The following is a 26,893-nucleotide window of genomic DNA, read 5'->3' on the forward strand; positions in this document are numbered from 1 at the left end:
AATGCAAAACATTAACTTCAATGTTGTCTTTAGTCATTTTCATGTTCGAACCACCTGAACAACCCACCACCACCCTGGATCGGTCAGTGATCTTACATCCGTGAACGTTGTATCTACAGTAAAGGCATCTTTGAAGACATATGTACGTGAGTGAGTCGATTTGGTTCAACGCCCCTTTGTATAGCGTGAGCTTACTGTGGAGGAAACCCGGAGAAGGAGGTCACGTCGGGAAATGCAAAATACTTTACATAACAACACACAGACCATCCAGATGTCTGTATTTACAAACTTGTACAAACATAAATTGTATACATGACAACTGCTAAAAATATTTCAAAGGATGTTGTGGAGCATAAGTTGTAAGTATGGACAAATATGAAAAATATTACAAAGGAAATATACAGAGAAACTTTGATGTGAGACATCAAAGCCGCTGCAACACAGCATCATGTGTCTTTATTACAATAGTAAACAAATGGAATGTACAATAAACAGACATTTTCGCTCGTTAGATACCAAACCATTCACTCGTTTCATAAATATCGCATTACACGGGGCATCGTTTAGTATTGTATTATTACTCACCCATCATTAGCAGAATAATATCTCAGAATTCAAGTTACAGAACGAGTGCATTACGCCGACATAACAGGGGTCACGCGTATAATTACATTTCATTTAAACATTAGTCTATTTAATTTGATTTTTTTAAATAAACAAGGGGGTATGAAAAAGGGACCAAATGACTTCAGCCAACATGTTATTTATTTGATATAAATGATATTACACGCATCCGAGCAAAGAACAGTTGAATATCGCGACTTCCAGATGTGTTATGAATGACAGCCGACATATTGTTTTGATCACGTTACTTTGGTCATGTGGCCGAGTGCAAAGAGTTCCGGCAGCACGTGATGTCATTACACAATGTGTACGCAATGTGTAATAACATTGTAGATATATTAAACAGTAATATCTTCAAAGGGTGAGTAATAAAACACTTTTTTTCCTGCTGTTAAAACAAAACAGGCTTGTTTTAAACAATACGGACAATAGGGGTTTTGAACAGTTCATCCCTTGTTTACTCCGATACCCTGCTTTTGACATATATCTGATAACATTCTGTACAAAATGAATTTGATAAGCATGTTATCTCCACATTAAATGAGTGTTATAGCTCAGGCCACACGAAGTTACCTCCCCTTCTGATTTCATTCACACTGTTGAAACACGGCGGAATACCCATGGTAGACTATTCAGGGTCACCTTTCATCATTGCGACAGGTTCCAACACATTTAATAAATTTGAGGATTTCGTTAACAATATATCTGAACAGCTAACAACACGAAGGTAATGTGTTAAACACACACCAAAACAAATAGTCACAGACACGTGGAGGCAGAATATGGAATGCGTGAAGTTCCGGTACAATACTGACTGACTGACTGAGTTTGGTTTTAGGCCGTTTTAGCAATATTCCAGCAACATCACGGCGGGGGACACCAGAATTTGGCTTCCGGTACAATAACCCACAACCCCTCAAATGACTTTTCATAGCATTCGTCACGTCTCGCCCCTTTCCGTAACCACGCTATTCGGCTTTGGGCGGTATAACGCCGAGTGGGTAACGAATTTTTCACAGAACTGTTACAAATCTATCACTACCTACTATTTCACATTGGTCCTGAAATGACGTCACTACCAACATATGATACCCGGATGTTTACATTCAAAAGACTTCCCGCGATTGAGATGTATCCTCAAGGATCTGTGCGCCCCTATCTGAGGTAAAGTCGATATGAGATTGTTCCAGTTAGCAAAGTAATCGCATTGGATTTAATGAATGTATGATGGACAAATATTTTCAAAGTATTTTTCAGAATGGGATATGAAATAAAATGTGTACAAGCACATGTAATTAATACAACACATAAGAGACAAAAACCACGGACGTCCGCTCAAGTACCTTTGTTTAAAAATGCACACAACTTCACTTTGATCTTACTATTGATTTTTGAGATTATCAAGTCTGAAGACCCAGGCCCACTGACAAGGCAAACGATTGGGTGGAATTCCTGGAATCATGATCGTCATTCCTGACGTGGCACCAGCTTTGAAATCAAAGTATCCTGGGTATCCTAGCAACGCCACTTTCGTGGCGGGACCCGCTTGTGGGGCAGCTAGCTCTAGGTTATCTCCCTTTGGCCAGCTCAAAGCGATGGCGTACACGGAAATGCCGGTGGCAGACTTCTTGGAAGTGTACCTGGAAATAATATCCGTTTTAAGTAACACTTAAATCTTGAATATAAAAAGATTTTCTCTACATACAATATGATAAAAAAAGCAGCCCAGATATTTTCTCCAAAACAGTAATCTAGACCTGCCTAATAATCGAGACGCTATAAGAATACATGTTTCAGGGCTCTGTACGACTCGTCACAGTTATTGTACTGATATGATATGATATGACCCTGCAGTGAAAGCAATGCTGTGACATATCATTCACACTCGTAAAATACCACATACCATTTTTTGATATATGACAATGAAAAGTATTGTTCAGTCACCATTACCCGAAACGCGATTACAGTTACACGCCCTGGGTGAGGCACGGAAATAGAGAACGAGAATTTGCAAACGACATTTGGGAGGAAGAGAAATATGTGAATGATTTCAAGTTTTCGGCTGTCACCTAAAATATAAACAGTGCAGCATCAGCCCCCAGATGAACACTTTGAAATAAGGGGAGTTTCGGGAGAAATGGGTAATAAGACCTTTTAAACCCATATCATATGTTATTCTATTGTTAATTTAAAGTCTTCGTTTCTCAGAATAATCTCGTCTCCAGGCTTCCGACGTTAACTACCCGAGCGCCCCCTACCCGAATATTTTTTTTGGGCCCAGTGTTAATGAAAAGTATCGCAAGCCTGTTGAGACCTTTAACGAAGGTAAATGGTGTGTCTAGTGTAATTAAGAGTGAATGAGTGAGTGACTTTAGTTTTACACCGAACTCAGCAATATTCCAGCTATATGGCGGCGGTCTGTAAATAATCGAGTCTGGACCTGACAATCCAGTGATCAACAGCATGAGCATCGATCTACGCAATTGGGATACGATGAGATGTGTCAAGCAAATCAGCGAACCTGACCATTCGATCCCATTAGTCGCCTCCTACGACAAGCATGGGTTACTGAAGATCAATTCTACCCCGGATCTTCACGGGTCAGTGTAATTAGGTTCCCAGTCAACAATAGTCAAATTGTCATGGAGACAACAGTGCCCTGCCTTGCACTCACCATACACTAGGTGTCGCTGTATCATTCTGGGTAGTCCAGGGTCGAGTCGCATAGATGGCGTCTCCATTAACGTTCAGCCATTGTCCTATCTGTCGTAGCCTCTCCTCAAAGATCGGGGTGATCATTCCGTCAGGGGTGGGGCCAGCGTTCAGCAGGAAGTTGCCACCGCAGCTGTTATAAATTGAGAATTAACAACTTTATTAATGTTATAAAGACTTCCTCGAGGATTTTATTTCAAAATTCAGCAAATGGTTTCAAGATTCATGACAACATTTATTCACTCATAGAGTACATATTCCTGTACCAGTCACAACCAATAAAAAATACCTGTCATTATTTAATTAACACAAATTCAACAAGGTATTAATACATCTATTTAAAGATTATTAAGAAATTAATAAAGAAAGTAGCGGGTAAATAACGAGTTCCAGTGGGAAATAATAGAAGCAACGTGACGCGCCGGTGGGTCTGATGGTACACCATAAAACTAGTTTCTGAAAATATGCAATTTTGATAGAAAAAGAGGTCCGATGAGATAGGAAATTCAATACATTCGGAACAACTGAAACTATTTTACGGTTATAACATCACACAATTCTCTAATAAGGCAATAGTTTATTAAATTTCCGTGTTTCTTTTTATAATAACGCCCTACTTTACGTGATAGCAACACCCAAACCCCACTTTTCGCAGGTGATAGTTATCGTCAAATTAATATTGCTGTAACTTAAATATTCTACCTGTAGTTTTATAATAACAAGTGGATTTCGAAAATGACACTATACTATCAAATTTGCCTGGCTTTGTTTTTTCGGCGCCCGGCGTTACACGTGTTACACTGGCCCAAGTGTTAGAAAATACTTGAGTTTGTATATCTCCATTCATTTAGGTTTGGTTTGGTTGTTGTTTTACGCAGCACTCAGCAATATTCCAGCTATATGGCGGTGGTCTGTAGATAATCGAGTCTGGACCAGACAATCCAGTGATCAACAGTCATGCGAAGACATGTGTCAACCAAGTCAGCGATCTTGACCACCCGATCCAGTTAGTTCCCTCTTACAAGCGACCCCTGAAGATCCGGGGTAGAATAGGTCTTCAGCAACTCATGCTTGCCACAAAAGGCGACTAACGGAATCGGGTGGTCAGGCTGGCTGACTTGGTTGACACATGTCATCGGTTCCCAACTGCGCAGATCGATGCTCATGCTGTTGATCACTGGATTGTCTGGTCCAGACTCGATTATTTACAGACCGCCGCCATATAGCTGGAATATTGCTGAGTGCGGCGTAAAACTAAACTCACTCACTCCTCTTACAATCAATACCAATTCTTTGGCGGGTCTTCAAGCTTCCATTCGTTTACCTGACAACAGTTACAAACTGTTGAAGAAGCTCCTCTATGGTGTTGAAATCACTCAGCAGGGCGTTACGTCTAAACCCCCATGCCACCTTGTCAATAGTGGTAGCATCCTCAAACTTGTGCTTAGACAGGACACCTGAAGAGTGAAAATGTATGCAGGTAATACCAATGCCTGGCCTTCAGTGCGGACTTGGTATTTACTAGACTAACGCTGCTTCGTCTCTGAAGGGCTAGGCAGTAGGGAAAATAATGTGGTTCAGGGACTGTGAGACAGACTAGGTAGGTACGGGCAGTTCCGTCTTATGCTAGAACACAATGTCACTTGCCCGGGTGCCTCTATAAACATGGGGGCTCCATGCTAATGTAAATCAATCAATCAATCTTTATTCTCTTTTAACCACCCACGGTGGTACAAGAGCATAGGATATATAGTATACATAAATTTAATTGCATTGTTGGAATGTAAATAAGTTGTGACTGCGTGTAAATGCATATTAAGCATGAACTTTACTAAATATAATGAAAAATACCAAACTTGATATCTTGTTGAATTTATTTTTCAAGGTTCACATGATTTTGTTCAAACGTTTGACAAATCTTTGCTGTTCAACATGTGTTAATGTTTGAACACTGACTTTGTTGGAAGCATATAAATATAATAAAAAGTGTTTAAATTTATCGACCATTTACATCTTTATTCCTGTGGGTGTTTTCGCAGGTAGGGCCTTAATGCACTGTTTTACCTGAGCTCGTTTTATGCTGTTAAGGCCACCCTAGCTAACGCAACGTTGTGGGGAGTTTGTAGATTGGTAACGTCATACCACGTCGTTGTCACGACACAACGTCTTTTTATAACGCTACGTCACAACGTAATAACAACGTTGAAAATTTACTTTGATGAAACGTTATGTTTTGGGCTCCTCACAACGTTATAACACGATGGTGTCACGATAAAGTTTATTATAAAACTTTTCACTTTGAGATTCTTTCTTCACTATAAAGCTACAGCTTCAGAGCACACGACCAACAGAACATGCAAATTGACGAATAAACATTGAAGTGAATGTCTGCTTCGTTTCTTATGTACTGTTCACTACTGGGAAAACTATTCAATTATTAAAGTTAGAACGTTAATACTACGTTAGCATCAAATAACCCGTGGCACGTAAAAATGGAAGTTTCACAACGTCAGGCCACAACGTTGTGACAATTGCAAGGTAAATGGGAGTCCACAGAATAACGTTGTGACAACGTTTTGACAGTGTGAAACTGGGACCCTGTCTACACGTTGTATTGCTCCCTGTATTACCTGGGTTGTATTTGTCACTACACGTGTAGTAATCCCCGTGTTTGCACCATGTATCATTTCCCCATCGGTCGTTGACCACAACAGAGTCCTTCACGGGACTGCAAAACAATAACATTCATAATCAAATAACCAACGTTTAAAGCGAGTGAGTGAGTTTTACCCCGCTTTTAGCAATATTCCAGCAATGTCACGACAGGGGACACCAGAAATGGGCTTCACATATTGTGCCCACGTGGGGATTCGAACCCGGGTCATCGGCGTGACGAGCGGACGCTTTAACCACCAGGCTACCCCACCGCCCCCACCAAGGCTTTAAACAACGTATAGTCATCATAAATGAGTTATGTATATCATTTATAATGTAGCGGATGAATACATACGAAATGTAACAAGTAGCTGAAAACTGTTGTTGTATGGCAACTGTGGATAATAACTGCAGTTGTTATAAAATAATGATATGCCGACAAACAAAGACAAAATACATTGTTTTTAGATTTTGAATTTCTATATTTTGTCAAATTTTAAATATTTTGCAATGACGAAAGCCTATAAATAATTGAGTCAGGACCAAACAATCCAGTGACTCAGTGACATTATTAGCAACAATGACACAATTGAGGAAGTTGAAAATGACCACTCATTTTATTTAGTGTTCTTTGGGGCAGTAGTGTTGCTGGGGCCTTTTTCAACACAGAAACCAAACAGGGAATGCTCTAGATATAATATTCGAAAAATTACCTGTTGTTATAGAGCCAGGCTATGAACTCAGTAGAATTCCAGTAGGTAGAATTGGCCATCCAGTCCCCATCAGACCAGATAACGTCAGGCTTGTACATGTTCACCAGCTCGTATAACTCGGGCATTGTCTTGTACTGGAAGCAATAACTTGGGTAGGACACCAAATAAGGAATGATCATTTGTTTGATATAATACACAATTTGTCTGTATGTAACCTAAGTTACACTGGCCATGGGCTGGTAAATGTTAAGTACAATCTCTGTTTTCCTCAGTTGTAAGCAACCAACTGTTTACATGTATTTACACCATCAAACAATCTATTTATTTACATTATTGTTTGTTTGACTTTCGGATATTTTTCACAATACAAATCGTTCATTTTGTTCAGCCACTGCTATTCACATTATGAGAAGGATTTAAGTGTAAATACGGAGGACACGGTAAGTGTAAATGCTGTTACTTCAGTAAGTGTAAATGCAGTAGACATGTTGAGTGTAAATACAGAAGACACGGTAAGTATAAATGAAGTAGACATGGCATATAAACGGCCTGATTGAGGAATGTATAAAAGACCAACCTTAACAAAGTCTTGAGTTTTGAAATGGTTCTTCTGATCTTGAAGAAAGATCGGATTGACAAACTCGAACAGTGAGTGGTAAAGACCGAACTTGATGTTCGTGATCTTCCTTATGGAGTTGGCCAGGTCACCTGAAACACAGAGAGAAGTGTGGTTATATCGCCCTTTCTTGAGGGATGTTGGCGTGTGACTGTAACTGCACTAGTTCAGTTTCAACAGCAATTTTGACGGAGGTACTAACAACCTGATCGGGGATTTATCTAGACCTTCTCAGGTTTGTAGCGACTAACAGTAAAAATTCCCAATTTGAATTCCTGATTTCCCAATTTCTTACAATTTATGACAACGAGAATGTTAAAACAAGTTAAATCTTGAACAAAAACATCTTTTCCAAACATGCTCGACAGAGGTACATGGTCGAAAGTCCCCATTGCTCGTGTTTCCTGTTAATGTTTTGGATTCCATTCTAACCCTATACATTCTACATATAAGACACCCGTCTATTCTATTTCCACAGTGAAAGGGTCCGGGCGCCATTCTTTAAAGACACTGCAATTCGCAATGCAGAGTTGCTTCCCTTTGTGGGATCGAATCTAACATTCGCCTTGATAATATTTTTAGGTTTGTTAGTATCATATCTGAGGGTTTCATTTAAGTTCTGAACGCCCGAGGCCTACCTCCGGCTATATTTCGGACATTAACTTGAGAAGCATTGACATGTGAAACGTGCATGCTTAACGCCATTCATTGTACAATAGATTCAGTGACAGAGTAGCCTTTAACTATTCTGTACACGTAAAGGAAGATACTGGTATTATTTTTCTAATTCAACATCCATTATTCACCATTAAAATCATATATATGTTTTGATACTTGTTTTTCACAAATCAGTATTGTGGGTCCGTATACTGACTGAAAGTGTTCATGTCTCTGTAGACTTGCACAAGTCTCTAAGGTTATAATTAATAGTTTAAATAATAATTTATAAAAGAACTAAAATAACAGAATAGGGTCCTGTCCCGCTATGTAGACTTGCCTCTTTAAAGGATAAAATTACTATACATGCACCCATGAAGATCCGGCTTAGAATTGATCTTCAGTACCCCAGTGACTTGATTGTCTGGTCCTCGATTATTTACAGACCGCTGCCGACCCGTGAAGGCCCGGGTTAGAATGAACCTTCGGTAACCCATGCTTGTCGTAAGAGGCGACTAACGGGATCGGGTGGTCAGGCTCGCTGACTTGGTTGACACAATCATGTCATCTGTTTCCAATTGCGCAGATCGATACTCATGCTGTTGATCACTGGATTGTCTGGTCCAGACTCGATTATTTACAGACCGCCGCCATATAGCTGGAATATTGCCGACTGCAGTGTAAAACTAAACTTCTTCTCCCACTCACATACCGCCGCCATATAGCTGGAATATTTCTGAGTGCTGCATAAAACTAAACTCACTCACTCTACATGCATGGGCTTAGCACACAGTACAGTCTTGGAGCAAGGCTAATGTCTCTGCTGCAGGTAAACCTACCCACTAAGTCCCTTTGAGGGCCGACGTCCATGGCATTCCAGTTGAAGGAGTATTTGGTTGGCCAGTTGCAGAATCCTTCATGATGTTTTGTTGTCAGTACAACATATCTGAAATACAACATGACATTTTTATTGTACAAATGACAAGAAGAAGCCAGGTATATAATATCTGGAGCTCTATGCACACGATTACCGCATTTGGAACGATTCATTATAATTACACCGCTTAGACATGGGTATACATGTACCCATTCAACAGTGCTAAACGTAACTGCTTTTACCCTCATTTGGGAACCACACAACATAAAGAAAGAAAGAAAAAAATGAATGAATGAGTAAATAAATAAATAATACTTGTAGTTAAGGTAACCGGACAGTTCCATGATTAATACTGGTTTTCTCTGCTTTTAGCAGAGATTTTTACATGAATATAGAAAGGTTTTAGTCGCTTTTATTCACATGAAGTGAATGTTCCCCCTGTGAACAATTATCTGAATCAAATCATGACTTCATCGTATCCCCTAATGCCTTGATCGATGCTCTTGCTGTCGATCACTGGATTGTCTTGTCCAGACTTGACTATTTACAGACCGCCGCCATATAGCTGGAATATTGCTGAGTGCCGCCTTAAACAACAAACCAATCATGAGTAACAACAGACCATATCATTGGCTCAGGAAACGAGGACAGAGCATGAAGAGTGACCTCCCTTTACTTGTAAACGTCCATGGCAGTAACTCACGACGAACCTCACAGGTATATTGATTTTGGCGTACAAACAAAATATATTTAACCTGTGTAGGCATCGCGAGGGCTGAAGATAAATATTGTACCTTGAATAAATGTGACAGGCTTCAGAGGGGGTATTAAATATCACACATTAGCCACTGGCTACCGGTAATATATGCTTCATGGCATATCAGTGTTACTCTCCAGCAACCTAATCATGCTAATAGTATCACATGGAGACTGCTACTTGAGCGTCTGTCTACATAGTCTTTATTTGCACTTAAGAGGTCACAGGCCTATAGTACATGTATACTGACTATATTGTTATTAGGCAGTAGAGAGCACATTTCTCTTGTGTAGAAAGGCATGGTATAGGAACATTGACAACTTTTCCAGGTGTTCCTTGCTAGAGTAGGTTAACAGAGATATAAATTTATGAATATCGTGATGTTCAAAGTAATATTTCTTAATATACTTATTATCTGTCAGAGACTATATATCTACGAGTTGTCTTAAAACGTATCAAACGAGCGAAACCAATCACACCAGCCAATGGGATGCTGACACTATTTATAGATTCTACCGATGAACAGGAAATTATTAACTCGTATTCACTCTGTAGTGGGCGGTTGTCAGTAGTAGAAGACACCATCTATTATAAGGTCTCTGGTAACAGCATGTCAACGTCAGTCAATGGTAACTATGGTAACAATCACGGCTGATTCTTAGGACGAAACACTGGGTTTGTTTACAGTGCCTTTGTCATCTTACCTTGCACCTGATGCATTGAACAACAGGGCCCATTGTTGGGGGTTGTAGAATTCAGCTGTGAACTGTGGCGCGAAGTCAGCATAGGTAAAACCTGGTCTGTAGTTGTTCTGCATAAAGTCCACGACGTCTGCTCTTTTATTCAACCAGAAGTCCTGGAACCATGCTCCAACGAAGCTTGGAACAGAGAACACCCCCCAGTGAAGGAAGATGCCAAACTTCGCCTCGTCGTACCAGGCCGGGATGGGCCTCTGGTCCAGTGACTCCCATGTAGGGTCGTAGTGGACACCTGCTGCTAATGTCACAGTCAACAGCGTTAACAACAACAGCCCAGCCATGTTGGCTGATCTTGTACAAGATATCAGGATGTACACTTTGCGTATCTGAATCACATGACTCGCAGCCAGTCACGTGTGCGGTGTCGGTATGGGCGCTTTGTGAAGCTAAACTGGTTTCTCGCTCTCCATCCGCGTCCTTAAATTATATCAAGAGACGGGTGGACGGACGCATCGCATGACTCGTAGCTCGTCTAGCCTTGCTCCAAGGCTGTACTGAAGGCTAAGCCCATGGATGAATAGTAATCCTATCCTTAAAGAGGCAAGTCTAGATAAACGGAAAGTACACCAGTCTGTTAGGCGGAAATTTATATTTTTTTAGAAATATCATTTAAACTATTAATTAATACCTTATAGAGACTTGTGCAAGTCTAAGCTAGTCACGAGTGCGGCTTTATTTAAACTCGATTTGGTCTGGAGATCATATATCATGACACTCAACACTTGTCACATATGAGCAGAGAAGCTTGAAACAGACGCAGCTTCTTCACCGTCAGGGTGAATACAAACACGTTCAGAAATGAAAACCTATGAAAACACATCTTGTGATGTAGAGCGGACAGATAGTCAACTCGTATGAAAATATCCACCTCAAACCTATTCCAAATATTCAGAAATTGTTTGTTTTTCACGGTCGAATACGTTATTCGTGGATAAGGTTATAACGCTGAACTAATCGATTGCCACGTACCAGAGACCATTAACTATTTATAGTCTCAGTATGTAGAAAACGATTTTCGATACAGCTCTCTGTGAACAAAGAATCAGTATGCTACACTGTAAGGAAAAAATATCTAAACATTCTTTCGAATGTCCTTGAATGAATAAATCAAGTAAAAAATAACCATTCAGCGTGATTCAAATTGTTTATAGAAAAATATTCTCAGCTGTCTGGGTTTTACAAAATACAATACCAACGTGATTTGTTTTTCTTAAATATCGTGTTATTCATCATGTGACAAGATTGTCAAGGACAATTATTCCTGCACAAACACTGAAACGAGGACAATACAATCAGGAAACTGGGTTTCTGTATCTATTCATGTTGCTCACCACGTGACAGTCTATACAAGTCATGTGCTTCATTGATCCGGGTTCTTATGTTACACAACAATGGCGAACGGGGTCACATGCGGGTGATCGAGTCACATGGCTGCCTAACAATATCGGCTTAGGTAACCGTAGATAACACATTATGTGATACCGTAGGTTATGTAATAAGTGTCTATTGAGATAGTGGCTACGAGATAATAGAAGTAAGATATATCCTTTGTCTGAGTAGCCATGAGCACACACTGTCAGGCACATCCCTTTCCTTTTATATAGTACTAGGGTAGGGTCTATATACCTATATGTCTTTCTAACGCTGTTTCTAAGCGTGACACGCCCCTGTGCTGTCAGGGCTCGGCTTAATTAATCATTTCGAACCTGCACTGGTGCAACCTTAGACAAGCGAGTAAGTGTGGTTTTACGCTGCTTTTAGCAATATTCCAGAAATTTCACATCAGAAATGGGCTACACACATTGAACCCATGTGGGGAATCGAACCGCGTCTTCAGCGTGACGGGCAGACACTTTATCCACTGGGCTACCCCACCGCCCCTGAAACTAGAACATGCACCCTCATGTTTATACTATCTTGCGCCTAATGCATGTACATATGCCGCTTGTAAAGGAACACAGATTTCAGCCTGGAAACAGAACAGTGAGGGGCTGGCGTGGAACAGCAAGTGTTGTCATGGTGACGCTGCAAAGGGATTGAATAACTGTGACTGATCACAAATGAAACTATAATTTATGTGAAACGGTAAAATGGTCTTATCAGACTGAGAATAATTTTGTTATAATGATGTTCTAAATCATCAATACCAAACACTAATTTTAATTTTATATTGAGCAGCAGGTGCAACATGTTTTTTGTTTGGTACTACAAGGCTATTACCTAGGGTTGCACCGGGTGCAAGTAGGTTTCATTACCATAAATCGAGATATGTACACAGTCCAAGGTTTTCAATGAACAGTTTATTAAATGGACGATGCTTATGATGATACGAATAATTGACACCATTATATTTTTAATAAATAGACAGTGTACCGCTTCCAATGTTACATGAAGATACTCCTTCAACTCAGCTAGGCCTCAACTTGAGGATCATGTACTTAATACTCTAAACCAACAAAGTCGTAGCCTCATGGGTTAAACAGCAAACAAACATGTGTAACGTCTGTCGGGTTACAGGTTTACTTTTCCAAGTCTGTAGTTCAAATCTTTGCAGATAGCTCCGATATCACGTAAGCATAAGACCTGGGTTAGAGTAAGCTCTAACTGAAACCCATAGCATCAATCCCATCAGAACATGAACCAACTGTTAGAATGAGTGAGTTTAGTTTAACGCCGTTTTAGCAATATTCCAGCAATATCACGCCGGGGGACACAAGATATGGGCTTCACACATAGTACCCACGTGGGGAATCGAACCCGGGTCTTCGGCGCGACGAGCGAACGCTTTAACCACTAGGCTAACCCCCGCCCGTCTCCCCCCCCCCCCTTGTCAACTTTATATTAAATTTTTAACATTGTGCCATTTAGTGACTGCACTTTAAATGACTAACATCGATCCATTTTGCCGAACGGTCCTTGATGTATACGGTTAAACTTTAATGTAGAACCCAGATACTAAACTGTGGTAATCTAGACTTGCCAAACATTCTAGACTTGCATGGTCTGTATAAGGTATATTTATTTCAGGGTCTGTATGGCAGAAGGCAATTTACTTTTTTTTTCATTACTCGTTATTGTTACCAGATGGACATGTCTTCACAAAAGATAAGGTGATGGGGTTAAATGTTGAGATTCGAAAAAAAAAGAAGTGTTTAGAAGAGGCAGGAACATATTCTGTTTAATCACAAACCGGGCATGCAGAATGTACTGTGAAAATACTAGTCCTTCACTGCATGTACGTTTAGTCTGAAACTGGTTTCACAAATGGGCTGGGCCCCGTCTCTTGATGTAATAATTTGAGGACGCGCATGGGGAGCGAAACACCTGCTTAACTTCACAAAGCGCCCATACCAACACCGATCACGTGACTAGCTTCGAGTCATGTGATTCAGATAAAACAAGCTCCACATCCTGATATCTTATATGTATACAAGATCAGCCAACATGGCTGGACTGTTGTTGTTTACGCTGTTGACTGTGACATTAGCAGCAGGTGTCCACTACGACCCCACATGGGAGTCACTGAATCAAAGGCCCCTCCCGGCCTGGTACGACGAGGCGAAGTTTGGCATCTTCCTTCACTGGGGGGTGTTCTCTGTTCCAAGCTACGCTGGAGCTTGGTTCCAGGAGTACTGGCGACAAAACAGATCGGACGTTGTGGAGTTTATGAGGGAAAACTACAGACCAGGTTTTACCTATGCTGACTTTGCAGCTCAATTCACAGCTGAATTCTACAACCCCGACGAATGGGCGGAGATATTCAACGCCTCTGGAGCAAGGTGAGATCAATAGCACAAGAAGTAAAATCAACCAAGCAAACATACATTGCTGCAGTAACAGTGTTAATTCAGCATAGCGAAACTTGCCTTTGTCATGATATTTCTGCCATAATACCCAACGGTATGATGACTGTTGACACTACACGGACTCAGATATTAAACCATGGTCAGTCTGAAACGCCTTGGACAAAACAGTGTACGTCAAAACGGCCATTATATTGGCCGGTATTGGCGATAAATACTGCAGTTTTTCATGCTTTTGTAGATTTTAACAGTTACTTAAATCATTGAAAAGATCATATTGAATTTTATTACGCACGTGTTCTGAATATCTGTATGAGATAATGTTGGTTATTTGAAACAGGTGTTATGTAACCAGTTGAAAGTTATCCAACTAGTGTTGTGTAAGCAAACCTGATGTCATAATGCCAAACTTTCTGTTGCCACCTCGACTCTAATGGTGTATTCTCATTTTGCCTGCACTTCGGCTATCAGCGGATTAGGATTACCAGGCCAGTGCTTGCACAATTATAGCCAGTTTGAGTAAGTGATGTTCACTCACCATCAAGAAGTTCACTCACTGACCACACTGACCACAGTTTATAATGATTAGTGAACTCAGTCATTGAAAGTAATCAAATATGACATGAGACATGGGGGTTATAAAGCAACAATTTAATTTATGACAAGTCATTCTACAATGGCAAAGGCATGTGTTCAATTTGTTCCCAATATCTGACTAACTGACTGAGTTTAGTTTTATGCCACTTTTAGCAATATTCCAGCAATATCACGGCGGGGGACACCAGAAATGGGCCCCAATATCTGGAGTGGCCAGAGTTTAATATTCAATGGTTGTAAGTTTAGAGTGAAATCAGAGACCATATGATAGATGTTATATGGTCTTTGGTGAAATCAAGAAGAAACCAAACTGTCCAGTGGAGATGCTGTAAGAAAGGTTGTCTATTTGTTACATACAATGTCAGTAAAATTAAAAATGTCACCATATTTGTCAAATGTTTCATATACGTTTATTTATTGTATTTGCAGGTGTTATATGCAATAAACAAGATGTGATAAACTTCACCGTTTCTCCTTATTTGCATGCGTTTCTAATACAGACTATAGCCTTAAATCCCCATTGTTCTAAGGATTAGTACAGTCCACTGATTTTAATACCTAAACAATACCTGCAGGCAAAAAGAGAATGTTATGGGCCAAGAAAGCGACATTTCAAATTATATAGGTAGAATACAGTGGGACTTTACCGGCCATACTTTTGGTTCAGTGATTTTTAATTCGGGCTTTCCTGGCACTGAGTAAGAACATCAGAGACAAAAGAATTTGAATGATTTAGAATTTTATTGAACCATACCGTGGTTAATATAAATAACACCCCACACTGATAGACATGTTAAGTAGAAAATAATATTGTGATCCTCAACTTGGAAACATCCAGTTGTAGGGATTAATACCGTGTCAACCTGTAATGTATTTTATATAATCGCAACACAGACAATACCACCATTTATAGTATCATCCTCTGTGTCGGATTTGGGTCAAAGGGGGATTACCAAATTGTGTTTATGTATGCAGTCGTGTCCTATATTCTAGAATACAACAGATAGCTGGATAGCCAAGTTTCCGGACAATAGTGAGCGTTCCTGAGTGTGCACAACGTTTTTGGAATGGAAATGATTCGACAAAGCATTTTGTTTGATAACCTGAACCTTTGTATCCTTGAAACCTCCTGTCCGGTAGGAGTGAAACGGTACGCTCTTACCACGGTACGGTACGTATTGCGGTACAAGGCCTTCGGTTCGGTCCGTTTCGGTTCGGTATATGAGTTATGATCATGATGCAGAAAACTGACAACAAGAGCCAAACTTAACATTGTTTATTATCGTGGAAAAAAATAACCATAATCTTTGTTATTTTGAATGAACAAAACTGTCATTTCATGACAAGATAGAACAACTAAAGCATCATTGGAACCTTGGAGCTCACAGCAATGGCAAAATGGCAAGTAGCCAAGTCACTAAAATCACATCAGCATTTACTGCAGTGAAATCACCACGTCCCAGATATATTCATGGTAAAAAAAACCTAAAAACAAACCACAAATAAGATCTTGACGTATGTGACTCTGTTGATGACATATCACAGATACCGGTAAATAAATTAAACAAATTGACTCAACGCAGTTGTCATAAGACAGTTACAGTCATTGTCCTTGCCTCTAAATCATTGTCTATCTCTCATTTCAGTCGGTTAAACATTTAGAGACTTTCCACAGTCCTTGGGAACTACTGCTACACAATCTTGGCACATTCCAGAATTTGTTTTATTCAGTTTTCAGATTCATTCAAAATATCGTTTAAAGTTCATTTTTCCAAATGTATTTCTCCATTCTGAAACAAATTGTTTTAGCTTGAGAAAGCTACTTTCTCTTTTTATTGGTCGTTAAATGTTTATTGATCTGATATAGCTTGCAATGAGATGGTAGCAACAACAAACAAACACAAGCTGTGACAAGGCTTAAGAACTGTGATGGGAAAGCCACCAGATCTATACCCATAATTGCAGTTATCCCTCGCCATAACGCCGGTCTTGGGGGTCTATGGATGACCTCCCGAGTTAAGAGACACCCGCATTATACATAACCCGGAATAAAGACCAAGTAAAAATGTATTATTCAACTAAGCCGGAATTCAAAATCAGCTGTGTACTTATGTTTAGCTCCAATCTACCGGTGATTCAGGTAAAAACGACCTGAAAATATAACATCAAAGGATTTCTATTCCATTACCAGAATAATTTATATCTCCAGCAGTTATTTTAACGGAGGTAATATATATCGCTAAAATACCGCGGTTCTACTAATACCGCGGTATACCGTTTCACCCCTACTGTCTGGTTGCCAGCCAGCCTCTGTACAAATCGTTAAAGACACTATGTCACACCACACTTCTAGAAAACTAAATAATGCATTTCTCTCGATAATACTATCAGCCCTGAGGGAAGCTACCATATACAGGGTTTTATGCGACGCGCAAATGTGCATCCTGTGTGCAGAAATGTAGAGAATGGAAGCAGAAAAAAAATTCACTGCATCTCCGGGGACTCACAATATTATTCACTGTACCCACAATATATCTATGACTTTGCTAAGTGTTTGGTTGTTTCTTTCACAGCAGTTACATGCATCATTTCATCCACCAGTCCAGATGATCAATGAGTCATTTCAGGGTCTAAAGAAATTATCAAATCGTACAGTTCTGTACACTGTTACTTCATAGGACCCTCATATTGCCAGCAAGGACCCTTAAACCTAATAATTAGGGGTCTCAGGGACCCCCATGTTTGTGACTGTGAGTCGAGGTTAACCCCTGCAAATCATTTATTCCCCCCCAAATTATGTATTTAGATTAGAATGTTAAATTAAAAAGTTCAAATGAATTAATGCAATGTTGCGTTAAATGACTTTTGCGCTCTTAACTGGCCGAGCATTTTTTCAAGCGAACCCCATAGAGTTGTGTCCCTTGGAGCTCTCTTTACAAATATCATATGCACAACTTGTGATTGAAACCATTCCGGCAAACACTGACAACACCGCGTGAGGCAGTTTTCGATGTATGGAGCAATTGTTTACATTCCATATATGGCAAGTGTTCTCTGTTTGGAAGTTGTTCGCCTCTCAAGTATCGATTTCAGGCAAGGGGTAATATGTCTTTTATTGCATCCATAGGAAGCTAAAGTGAGTGCATATGCCCCAATATATATAATACATGTATAGGCATAAATATTGTTGAAAATGTGTAACATTATGCCTTTAATGTGTAAGTCGCAGCTCAGTGTTCCTTGCTATTACATAAAAGCGAAACTGAAAGATACCTTGCTCTTATGAAGCATGTTTCTCTAGGAATGTTTATGTTGCCTTCTTTGCACATGCAGTGAAGCATGTATCCAAATAAACGCAAACCTCACCTCATGCTTGGCCAGAGTGTGAGATGGTACAATAATGTAGTATATAAGTAACAATGTTGTGGTATTGCTCAAGTTAGCTCTGCTTTATGCAAACATTATATTTGAGTGAGACTTTCACTAAATTCCCATCCTGGTTGCAGCATATCCGGACACAAGACCAGGTTTTGAGAGGCTGATATGATATAATCCTTTAGACAGATGTCACAATTTGTAGTTATAATCAATTTAGATTTTAATATTCTATTACTTCTCTTGTGAAATTGCAACGCGGTGTTGTCGGTGTGATAGGAAGACAGTAAGGCAGTGTTTTAGCATACTGTGTGTTTTAGAAGTAGGTTTGTTGTGTATGGTTGTAGTTATTATTTATATAACATTATCAATAGGATATGGTTAAAACCACTATACCATCAAAAGTATGTGAGCACTTCTTGTAGTTGTAGAGCTTTGTTTTTTCACCATTAGGGCAGCATGTTTATGTATTTCATGCAGCTTCCATGATCGATAGTTGGGTTGTTCGGTTGGTCTCTTTAACATAACACAAAATAAGAATTTAAAAAATCTTGATTTGTTCATATCTACAAAAATATCTGTAACTTCGATTCTGCTTTAGGTTGCCACTTTAGGAGTGAAGAAAATACCTGTCTTCAAAAACTAATTTCCTTTTGGTATTCAGGAAATACCAATAAACTATACAGCATATTATCCATCTGCTGGCAGATTTTAAATCCATAACACAGACTGCAGTGCAACTAGAAGCAGTAACAAAGAAAAGCAGCAGAGAACATCAAACTAGATTAATCAAAGTTAGATACCTTGGTAAGTAGAGCTGTGACGATATATCGTAGTATCGATAATTGTGATACTTTTTCTGACAATAAATATATCAATACTCTTTTTCGTATCGTGATATGTATCATTGACCTAAAAATTGTGAATTTTCACTTGATATTGACGGTTATGTCAAAATTTACACTGTTTCTTGTTATCAAAATACACCTTTTTAAAGAAAATAACTAAAGATAGCATATCGTGATACGCATCGTATCGAATCGTTTCGTTCCAAGATATTCGCGATACGTATCGTATCGTGAAATTTTTGTATCGTCACACCTCTATTGGTTAGAATGTTTCTTTACTCTTGATGTATCTAAGTGTATTAATTAATGAAATGTATAGAAGGAAGAATGTTAATGATGTTAACATGTCTAGCCCTTAGCCTTTTGGGAAGTTCACTTGTCCTCTACCTACAGCCTTCCTCCCAGCTCTGACACAGGAAGGTAGCAATTAAATAAGCAGTCACTAAGTGCAGGTTCGAAATACAAAACCCAACAAATGTTTTATTTACAGGCTAGTGGCAATGAGAAACACAGAAATAAAAAGTGTAGCCTGATATATGTCTTATGGACACATTCGTTTCTGTCCCTACTTGAAATATCAGTCCATAAAGATGTCCCTAAACAATGGAAAAGGTGGGGCTTAATTTAAATTTCTTGACTGTAATATCCTTACTTAAAACTTATACAGCACGTGAGTTAATTGACATAGTTGCTTTCAAGACTTCAGTGTCTATTTTAGTATGTTTCCTACGTGGACCTATTCTGGTTTATAATTTCAGATATGTTGTACTTACATCCAAGCACCATGAAGGATTCTGCAACTGGAACACCAAACACTCCTTCAACTGGAATTCTATGGATGTTGGACCCAAAAGGGACTTAGTGGGTATGTTGTGTTATTTGTGCAGAGATCCTTGATCTTGGGTATTAATTCAAGCTGGTTGCTATGACGATTGTTAGCCTGGCAGCATTGTGACCATGGCCATGGGTTTCACCAAAATGGTAGATTTCTAAGACCTGTTTGAGCAGTAAGCCTACAGTGATAGAATTGGAAAATGATTTAGGCCTCCTTCAATCCAGCTAACTCAACATAGGTTTTGTTCAAGTTGTCATGTGAATAAGCTTTCATTATTTAAACACACCCAAATCAGATGTCTTTTTAACTTATTAAATATGCTCATTGTATTTATTTCGAAGATACCATATTTCCTCTATTAAACTCACTGGAATATATCAATTTGGCACAGACCTTCAATTTGAAGTGCAAATCTGTATACTGCTGGTCCTGTTGGAACCTTGCCAACACCCAAATTCCATGTAGTAGGAGTTTCAATGCAGTGGGGAAACTGGTGATTGAGAAAACGGATGAGCAGATGTCAGTTAATTAATACTATTATAGTGGCAAACATGTCAGTTTTAGTTGTTTGCTGACAGCAGTAAACATTGTTTCAGGTGACCTGGCCAACTCTATCCGGAAGAAGTCCATTCTCAAGTTTGGTATTTACCACTCACTGTTCGAGTTTGTCAACCCTTACTGGCTCCAGGATCAGAAGAACAAATTCCGCACACAGGACTTTGTCCGGGTGAGCCTTGATATAATGATAACATTTGTTTAGCGTCAAATATTTCATCTTTTCATTTCCGCATTTTTGTCAGAGATTCCGTTTGTCAAAGGAATACACATTAATTACTAACAAGTGTGCACTAAATGAGTCAATGTTCCACACAACATCCAACAATAGTTCACAGACACCCTCTTTTAGGTACACTTTAACACATTTATTATTAAAGATATCATCAATGTAACACCCAGCGTATACTATTCATACTATTCACACTTATTCAAAATTTGGTTTAAATTGTAAGCATGGATGGATCCTAGGTTTGAGTATGTCACTGCATCTTGTGGATCCCATACCTGCTATTGACATGTGTTGTGTATTTGTTAGTTACTTGTTCCATGATTTGCAAAATGGTTGATTGGTGCCATGAAAACCATTTTTATGGCTACTCATGTATCAAGTGCATAAGGTTAGCTTAAAGTGGCTGTTTGCCTAAAGAGGGGTTACCATATTATTATTTATCCAGTTTTAAGTGGATACAATTTCAAATTATAAATCTACGTTTAAGTAAAGTTAAAGTAAGTTTTGTGATCCTTAGCAAGGTGTGAGTAGTATATGTTGGGTGATATTTTAGAGAATATTGTTTCAATCACTGTTTAAGTACATACAATTTAAAGAAGGTGTCAAGACATCCAGCATGTCCACTGTAAACTAATATGAAAAATACCCAACTTTTCTCCTAAAGGAATCATAAAAATTATCCCCCCAAAATCAAGTGTATATTTGAAATAACACATTTTCTGTTTCATTTCAGTTCAAGACCATGCCCGAGTTGTATGAGTTGGTGAATCAGTACGAGCCCGATCTGATATGGTCTGATGGATCCTGGCTGGCGCCGTCGTCCTACTGGAACTCCACACACTTTCTGGCCTGGTTGTACAACGACAGGTAATGTCTGCTTGTTGAATATTATTAAAGATGTTCATGATGTTTGTTACTGTGATAAGGTACAGCGGTGAGGGAGCTTAGTTTTAATCAGCTTTTAGCAATATTTCAGCAATATCACGGCGGGTACCCATGTGTGGATATAGCTGTTTAAAGAGTTCCCAAGATGGTTGGTACACAACACTGATGTGTTCAGTATTGATCATGGCGATTGCTAGGATTTGGTTTGGTTTGGTTGTCATTTAACGCCGCACTCAGGAATATTCCAGCTATATGGCGGCGGTTTGTAAATAATCGAGTATGGACCAGACAATTCAGTGATCAACAGCATGAGCATCGATCTACTCAATTGGGATACGATGACACGTGAAGCCCTTTTCTGTCACCGCCTTTATATTGCTGGTATATTGCCAAAAGCAGTGAAAAACCATTTTCATTCACTGCTTACTGTTGTGGTTCCCACTAACACTTTTACACAATGAATGAACGCAAGAGTGAGAAAATTTACGACGCAGTCCAGCTTAGGCAATGGATGAGCAAGGATCAATGCCGCCCACGATCCAATCAGTCAAATCACAGCTGGGCCATCAGATCCCCGCTTTAGTCGGATCTGATAGATATGAAATACTCAGGACTTAAAGCAATTCCACACCCGTGAAGATCCGGGTTAGAACTGGTCTTCAGCAGCCCATGCTTATCGTAAGAGGCGACTAATGGGATCGGGTGGTCAGGCTCACTGACTTGGTTTACACGTGTCATCGTATCCCAATTATGTAGATCGATGCTCATGCTGTTGATCACTGAATTGTCTGGTCCATACTCGATTATTTACAAACCGCCCCCATATAGCTGGAATATTCCTGAGTGCGGCGTTAAATGACAACCAAACCAAATCCTAGCAATCGCCATGATCAATACTGAACACATCAGTGTTGTGTACCAACCCGTCATGTCACATGCATCTGACTCAGTTGCATGCTGCTGTTCGGTCATTGTCAACACTGTACAGCAAGTAAATTTATATTCTTGAGTTCTTGTGTGATTAGTTACCCTTGGCAGGAATGTACCTATGTGTTGTGTCGATCACACTCACCAGCTGTCGCCCAGATGTGTTATTAGAGTTTGGCTGTGTGTTGGGGTGAGAATCGAAAAATTGATGTGCAAACCAGAGGCCCAGATAAGCTGCGTATCCGGGTAAAATAGGCATAGAAAATTTCCAATTACGCATTGAAAAAATAATTGTTGCGTACCAATTACGCATTTAAAATGTTAGATACGCAAAAAGTTTAAAACAAATGCGTACGGAATATATTTATAAAAATGGATTGCGTAATGAAAAAGACATCGATTGCTATCGTTGTACTGTTAGTATAGGACAAGTGTACTGTCAGTATAGGATGAGTGATTTTTTATGGAATCATTTTGATTAGGTATGACATAAGGCAGAACATACCTGCTTAGTAAACTTACTCATTGACATATACTTAGGTGAGTAAAATGCCTGAAATACGCACATATTTGCAAGCAGTGGGTAACTGAAAATGAAATACCCACTCAACATTCATAATACCCACTCCAAAAACATACAGTGGGTACAGTACCCACATGAGCTAAATCTAATCTGGAGCTCGGGCAAACTGTATGAATTAAAAATGTGCTAGTGTTAGAATATAAGCCTACTTACTTACATACCTAAAAGACTTTTCTCACATTCTCCCTCTACAGCCCCATCAAGGACACTGTGGTGACGAACGACCGCTGGGGAGATGAATGTATGTGTAAGAACGGAGGATACTTCACCTGCCATGATAAGTACAATCCAGGTAGGTTTCACATATGTTTTTTGTTTGTTTTTTGTTAACCACCTGGTCCCGTTAGTCGCCTCTTATGACAAGCATAGGTTGCTGAAGACCAATTCTGAGCAGAATTGTGTTTCATGTGCCGGATTCTCATCCGGATACTCTCACAGGTATCAATCATTGTATGAGGGTCTTGCATAGGGACAGTCATAGATATTTACAGTGTAAAAACTGAAGGGACTGGCTCTATCTGTTTCTCCTGTGTGTTTATCACTTCCAATGCCAGTCAGATATTTTAATGTGAACATTTTTTCTAGGCGTACTACAGAAACACAAGTTTGAGGATGCGACAACTATTGATAAGTATGCATGGGCCTTCCGACGTAACGCCAAGATTGAAGACTTCAACACAGTCTATGAACTTATTACTCAGCTTGTTCAAGTTGTCAGGTACGTCCCTGAAACAATCACAACATCGTTGTGTTATCTATCAGCAGGTCACTGACCATAGTGTTATTCATATTTCATCCTCGATTATCAAGTGTATACGATGACATATACCATGTATACTGAGAGAAACAAATAAGGGATGACCACTTCATTGCTTTGTTCTGTTATTTATTCTCCGATTTTCACTCACATGGCAATACAAAGCTTGTGAAGAAACCTGGAAAAGAATATATGAATACTTCTACTTTCATGTGTTCCTTTATTTTTTTCCCTCAGTATATATGCCTTTGGACCCTGGACACTGGACCCTTACCATCAGCTTTGATTCAGATGCAATGTTACCAAAATGCCCCTAATGAAACCGAGATATATTCCAAATCATGTCCTCATCAGAGTTAAATCTTAATTAGGCTTATGAAACAAACCCGGGAAGTGGTTTTCGAAGGTGCTTGGAGGGGGGAATTCCTTTTTCTACAACACTTTCGTATTGGATCTTTACGGGTGTCCATTAGAAGCATGGGGACTCTAAACCTGACCCAAGTAAACTAGAGATTGATATTATGAGAGACGTCCCACGCCATCAGGGTACGAGCTCACTCTATAAAACAAGTCACCGAGTGTGTTGGCAAGTCTAGATGACTGTAGTTTCAGGCTGAAAATAACGAGTCTCTAGGCTCCTGTTTATTATATTTTGTTAAAAAAAATGAAGAACTGTCATTTTGTGAAATGTGTTCATTTTATGTTAGTCTACATATCTCAGTATTCTACATGTTAACTGCAGTTGTGGTGGTAACTTCCTGCTGAATGCTGGCCCCACGTCCAGCGGTATGATCAACCCAATATTTGCTGAGAGGCTGCTCCAGATTGGCCAATGGCTGAAGCTTAACGGGGACGCCATCTATGGGACTCGACCCTGGACTTCCCAGAACGACACAGCGACACCTGGTGTCTGGTAGGTACATTACATACAGGAAACATGAAATCACCACTGAACAAGTGTTCTCAAATGTGTTTTTAAAAAAATATCAGTAAAACAATCTCTGTCCATTAGTGTTAAATGGTCGACGCCCAAATCCAACGATCAGACGATTTCAACTTTTAATACAATACCTTCATACTGGGTTGTTCAACATCTCATTTCTGATGTCCCCAGTCGTTATATTGCTAACATGTTGCTATATACAACGTAAAACCCAACTTTTTCACGCACCTTTAACTTTACCCTGTCTTTTGACGGCTTGTTACTCAAGTACACACGGGCGGATCGAGAGGTGGGGTGCAGGATTTCTCCAAAATCCTGGATCCACCCTTGTGCCATAAATCTGTCTCCGTTGTGTTCAGGTTGGGAATTTCGCCCACTATCTTGGTGTGCCAGCAAATTAACTTTTCGCCTTGCTGCTATTACAATCTACACATCTTTGGCCTTGCCTCTCACATTGAAATGACTGCCGCGATATGACTGAAAGCTCGAACAAAAGGTAGAAATACCCACAGCGTTCTCATATCCATTTGTCCATAACAAGAAAGGATATTTGTTTTTGTTGTTTGCTTATTGTCTATGTGAATGATTGAGGCAGACAATCAAGTGATCAACAGCATGAACACTGATTTACGCAATTGGGATACGATCACGTGTCAACCAAGTTAGCGAGCCTGACCACCTTGTAACTGGTGCTTACGACAAGCTTGGGTTACTGAAGACCATTTCTAACCCAGGTCTAACCCAGATATTTTTAATAAACTATGACTCTAAGGTGAGGTGCAAGCTTGTCTGAGGATTTACCAAGTCTTCCAGCACTTATTCTCTGTGTTCTTCACATACAGGTACACATCCAAGAAGTCAGCAACCGGTATTACTGTGTACGCCATCACTCTCCACTGGCCAAGGGGAGATAAGCTGGAGCTAGGTGCCCCACAAGCGGGTCCCGCCACCAAAGTAACGTTGCTGGGATACCCAGGATACTTTAACTTCCAAGCTGGCGCCACATCAGGAATGACAGTGATGATTCCAACAATACCATTTAATCGTATGCCTTGCGAGTGGGCCTGGGTTTTCAAGCTTGATAATCTCAAAAACCAATAGAATGCCTTATGTATACTTAATATGCATTTGTTTAGCGGGTTCTCATTGTGATTTTATGGTTTAGATATATTTTTTAACATGTTTTTTATTCCTTGTGTATCCTGTTTTGGATCAGATGGTCTGTGTTTGGATATATTGTATTTTTGTACATACGTGGTTGAATACTAATTTTTTGCTTTTAAATTACTTGCTTTGAAAGAATTTATCATTCATACTTTTATGGAATCCATGTTACTGAACAAACATTTTTAAAGTGGAACAAGGGTATCAAAGAGTGGAACAAACGTAACCCGAGAGTTGTCACAGGGAGACGCACAGACTGTTAAGGGGAGGTAATTGCGGGAACTCTTCAGTATGATGTGTAAAACTCAGGCAACCATATGTTCTGGTGTTGTCATTGTTACAGAATATCAAACGAAGCATTCTTTTTTATATTTTACTCTGTTTTTTGAAGATTTGAATTTTACCAAAAATGTAACAGTGAGAAATCAGATCATTTTTATAGAAAATGCTCAAGAAATCAAATGCTGTATAGAGATGTCATTTGAGTATGAACTATACATGTAGATATTTATATATATGAGGAATTACATTCCAGGGAGCAGCGCCAGTTGTGTGTCGGAATTCTTTGTGAGCCTGAGACCTGCCATGGTCCACTGGTCATAGGGTGGAACTCTAAATTTTCCCAACTACTGGTCGTTGGCATGATGTCAGTCATACCTGGTTGCTGGTCATGGGGATGATCTCTGTCATACCTGGTTGCTGGTTGTGGCGATGATCTCTGTCATACCTGGTTGCTGGTCATGATCACCTGGTTGCTGGTCATACCTGGTTGCTGGTCATGGGGATGATCTCTGTCATACCTGGTTGCTGGTCGTTGGCATGATGTCAGTCATACCTGGTTGCTGGTCATGGGGATGATCTCTGTCATACCTGGTTGCTGGTCATGGGGATGATCTCAGTCATACCTGGTTGCTGGTCATGGGGATGATCTCTGTCATACCTGGTTGCTGGTCATGGGGATGATCTCTGTCATACCTGGTTGCTGGTCGTTGGCATGATGTCAGTCATACCTGGTTGCTG

At 39.7% G+C, this 26,893-nt stretch overlaps 2 protein-coding genes and 1 long non-coding RNA gene across 3 annotated transcripts in view; 2 read left to right on the forward strand and 1 right to left on the reverse strand.

The window, feature by feature from the left end:
* Positions 1-1,891, forward strand: part of LOC124289339 — a 17,659-nt gene extending 15,768 nt beyond the window's left edge. The window contains exon 3 of the long non-coding RNA XR_006901664.1: positions 1,815-1,891. This is a non-coding gene — a long non-coding RNA (uncharacterized LOC124289339). The remainder of the gene's footprint in view (positions 1-1,814) is intronic.
* Positions 1,823-10,785, reverse strand: LOC124289332 (alpha-L-fucosidase-like). Its single transcript, XM_046725948.1, has 8 exons — positions 10,316-10,785; positions 8,817-8,923; positions 7,282-7,412; positions 6,705-6,838; positions 5,967-6,064; positions 4,661-4,793; positions 3,299-3,469; positions 1,823-2,264 (listed from the first exon to the last, which is right to left on the reverse strand). The coding sequence occupies exons 1-8, from the start codon at positions 10,648-10,650 to the stop codon at positions 2,006-2,008; spliced, it is 1,368 nt and encodes a 455-aa protein (XP_046581904.1). The 5' UTR covers positions 10,651-10,785; the 3' UTR covers positions 1,823-2,005.
* Positions 10,786-13,693: 2,908 nt separating this feature from the next.
* On the forward strand, positions 13,694-26,319 carry LOC124289329 (alpha-L-fucosidase-like). Its single transcript, XM_046725943.1, has 8 exons — positions 13,694-14,148; positions 19,751-19,857; positions 20,424-20,554; positions 21,348-21,481; positions 23,204-23,301; positions 23,595-23,727; positions 24,509-24,679; positions 25,552-26,319. The coding sequence occupies exons 1-8, from the start codon at positions 13,793-13,795 to the stop codon at positions 25,808-25,810; spliced, it is 1,389 nt and encodes a 462-aa protein (XP_046581899.1). The 5' UTR covers positions 13,694-13,792; the 3' UTR covers positions 25,811-26,319.
* Positions 26,320-26,893: the final 574 nt, after the last annotated feature.

Source organism: Haliotis rubra, unplaced genomic scaffold (assembly GCF_003918875.1).
Source record: "Haliotis rubra isolate DU_JTF1 unplaced genomic scaffold, ASM391887v1 Scf44, whole genome shotgun sequence".
Lineage (NCBI taxonomy): Eukaryota > Metazoa > Mollusca > Gastropoda > Lepetellida > Haliotidae > Haliotis > Haliotis rubra.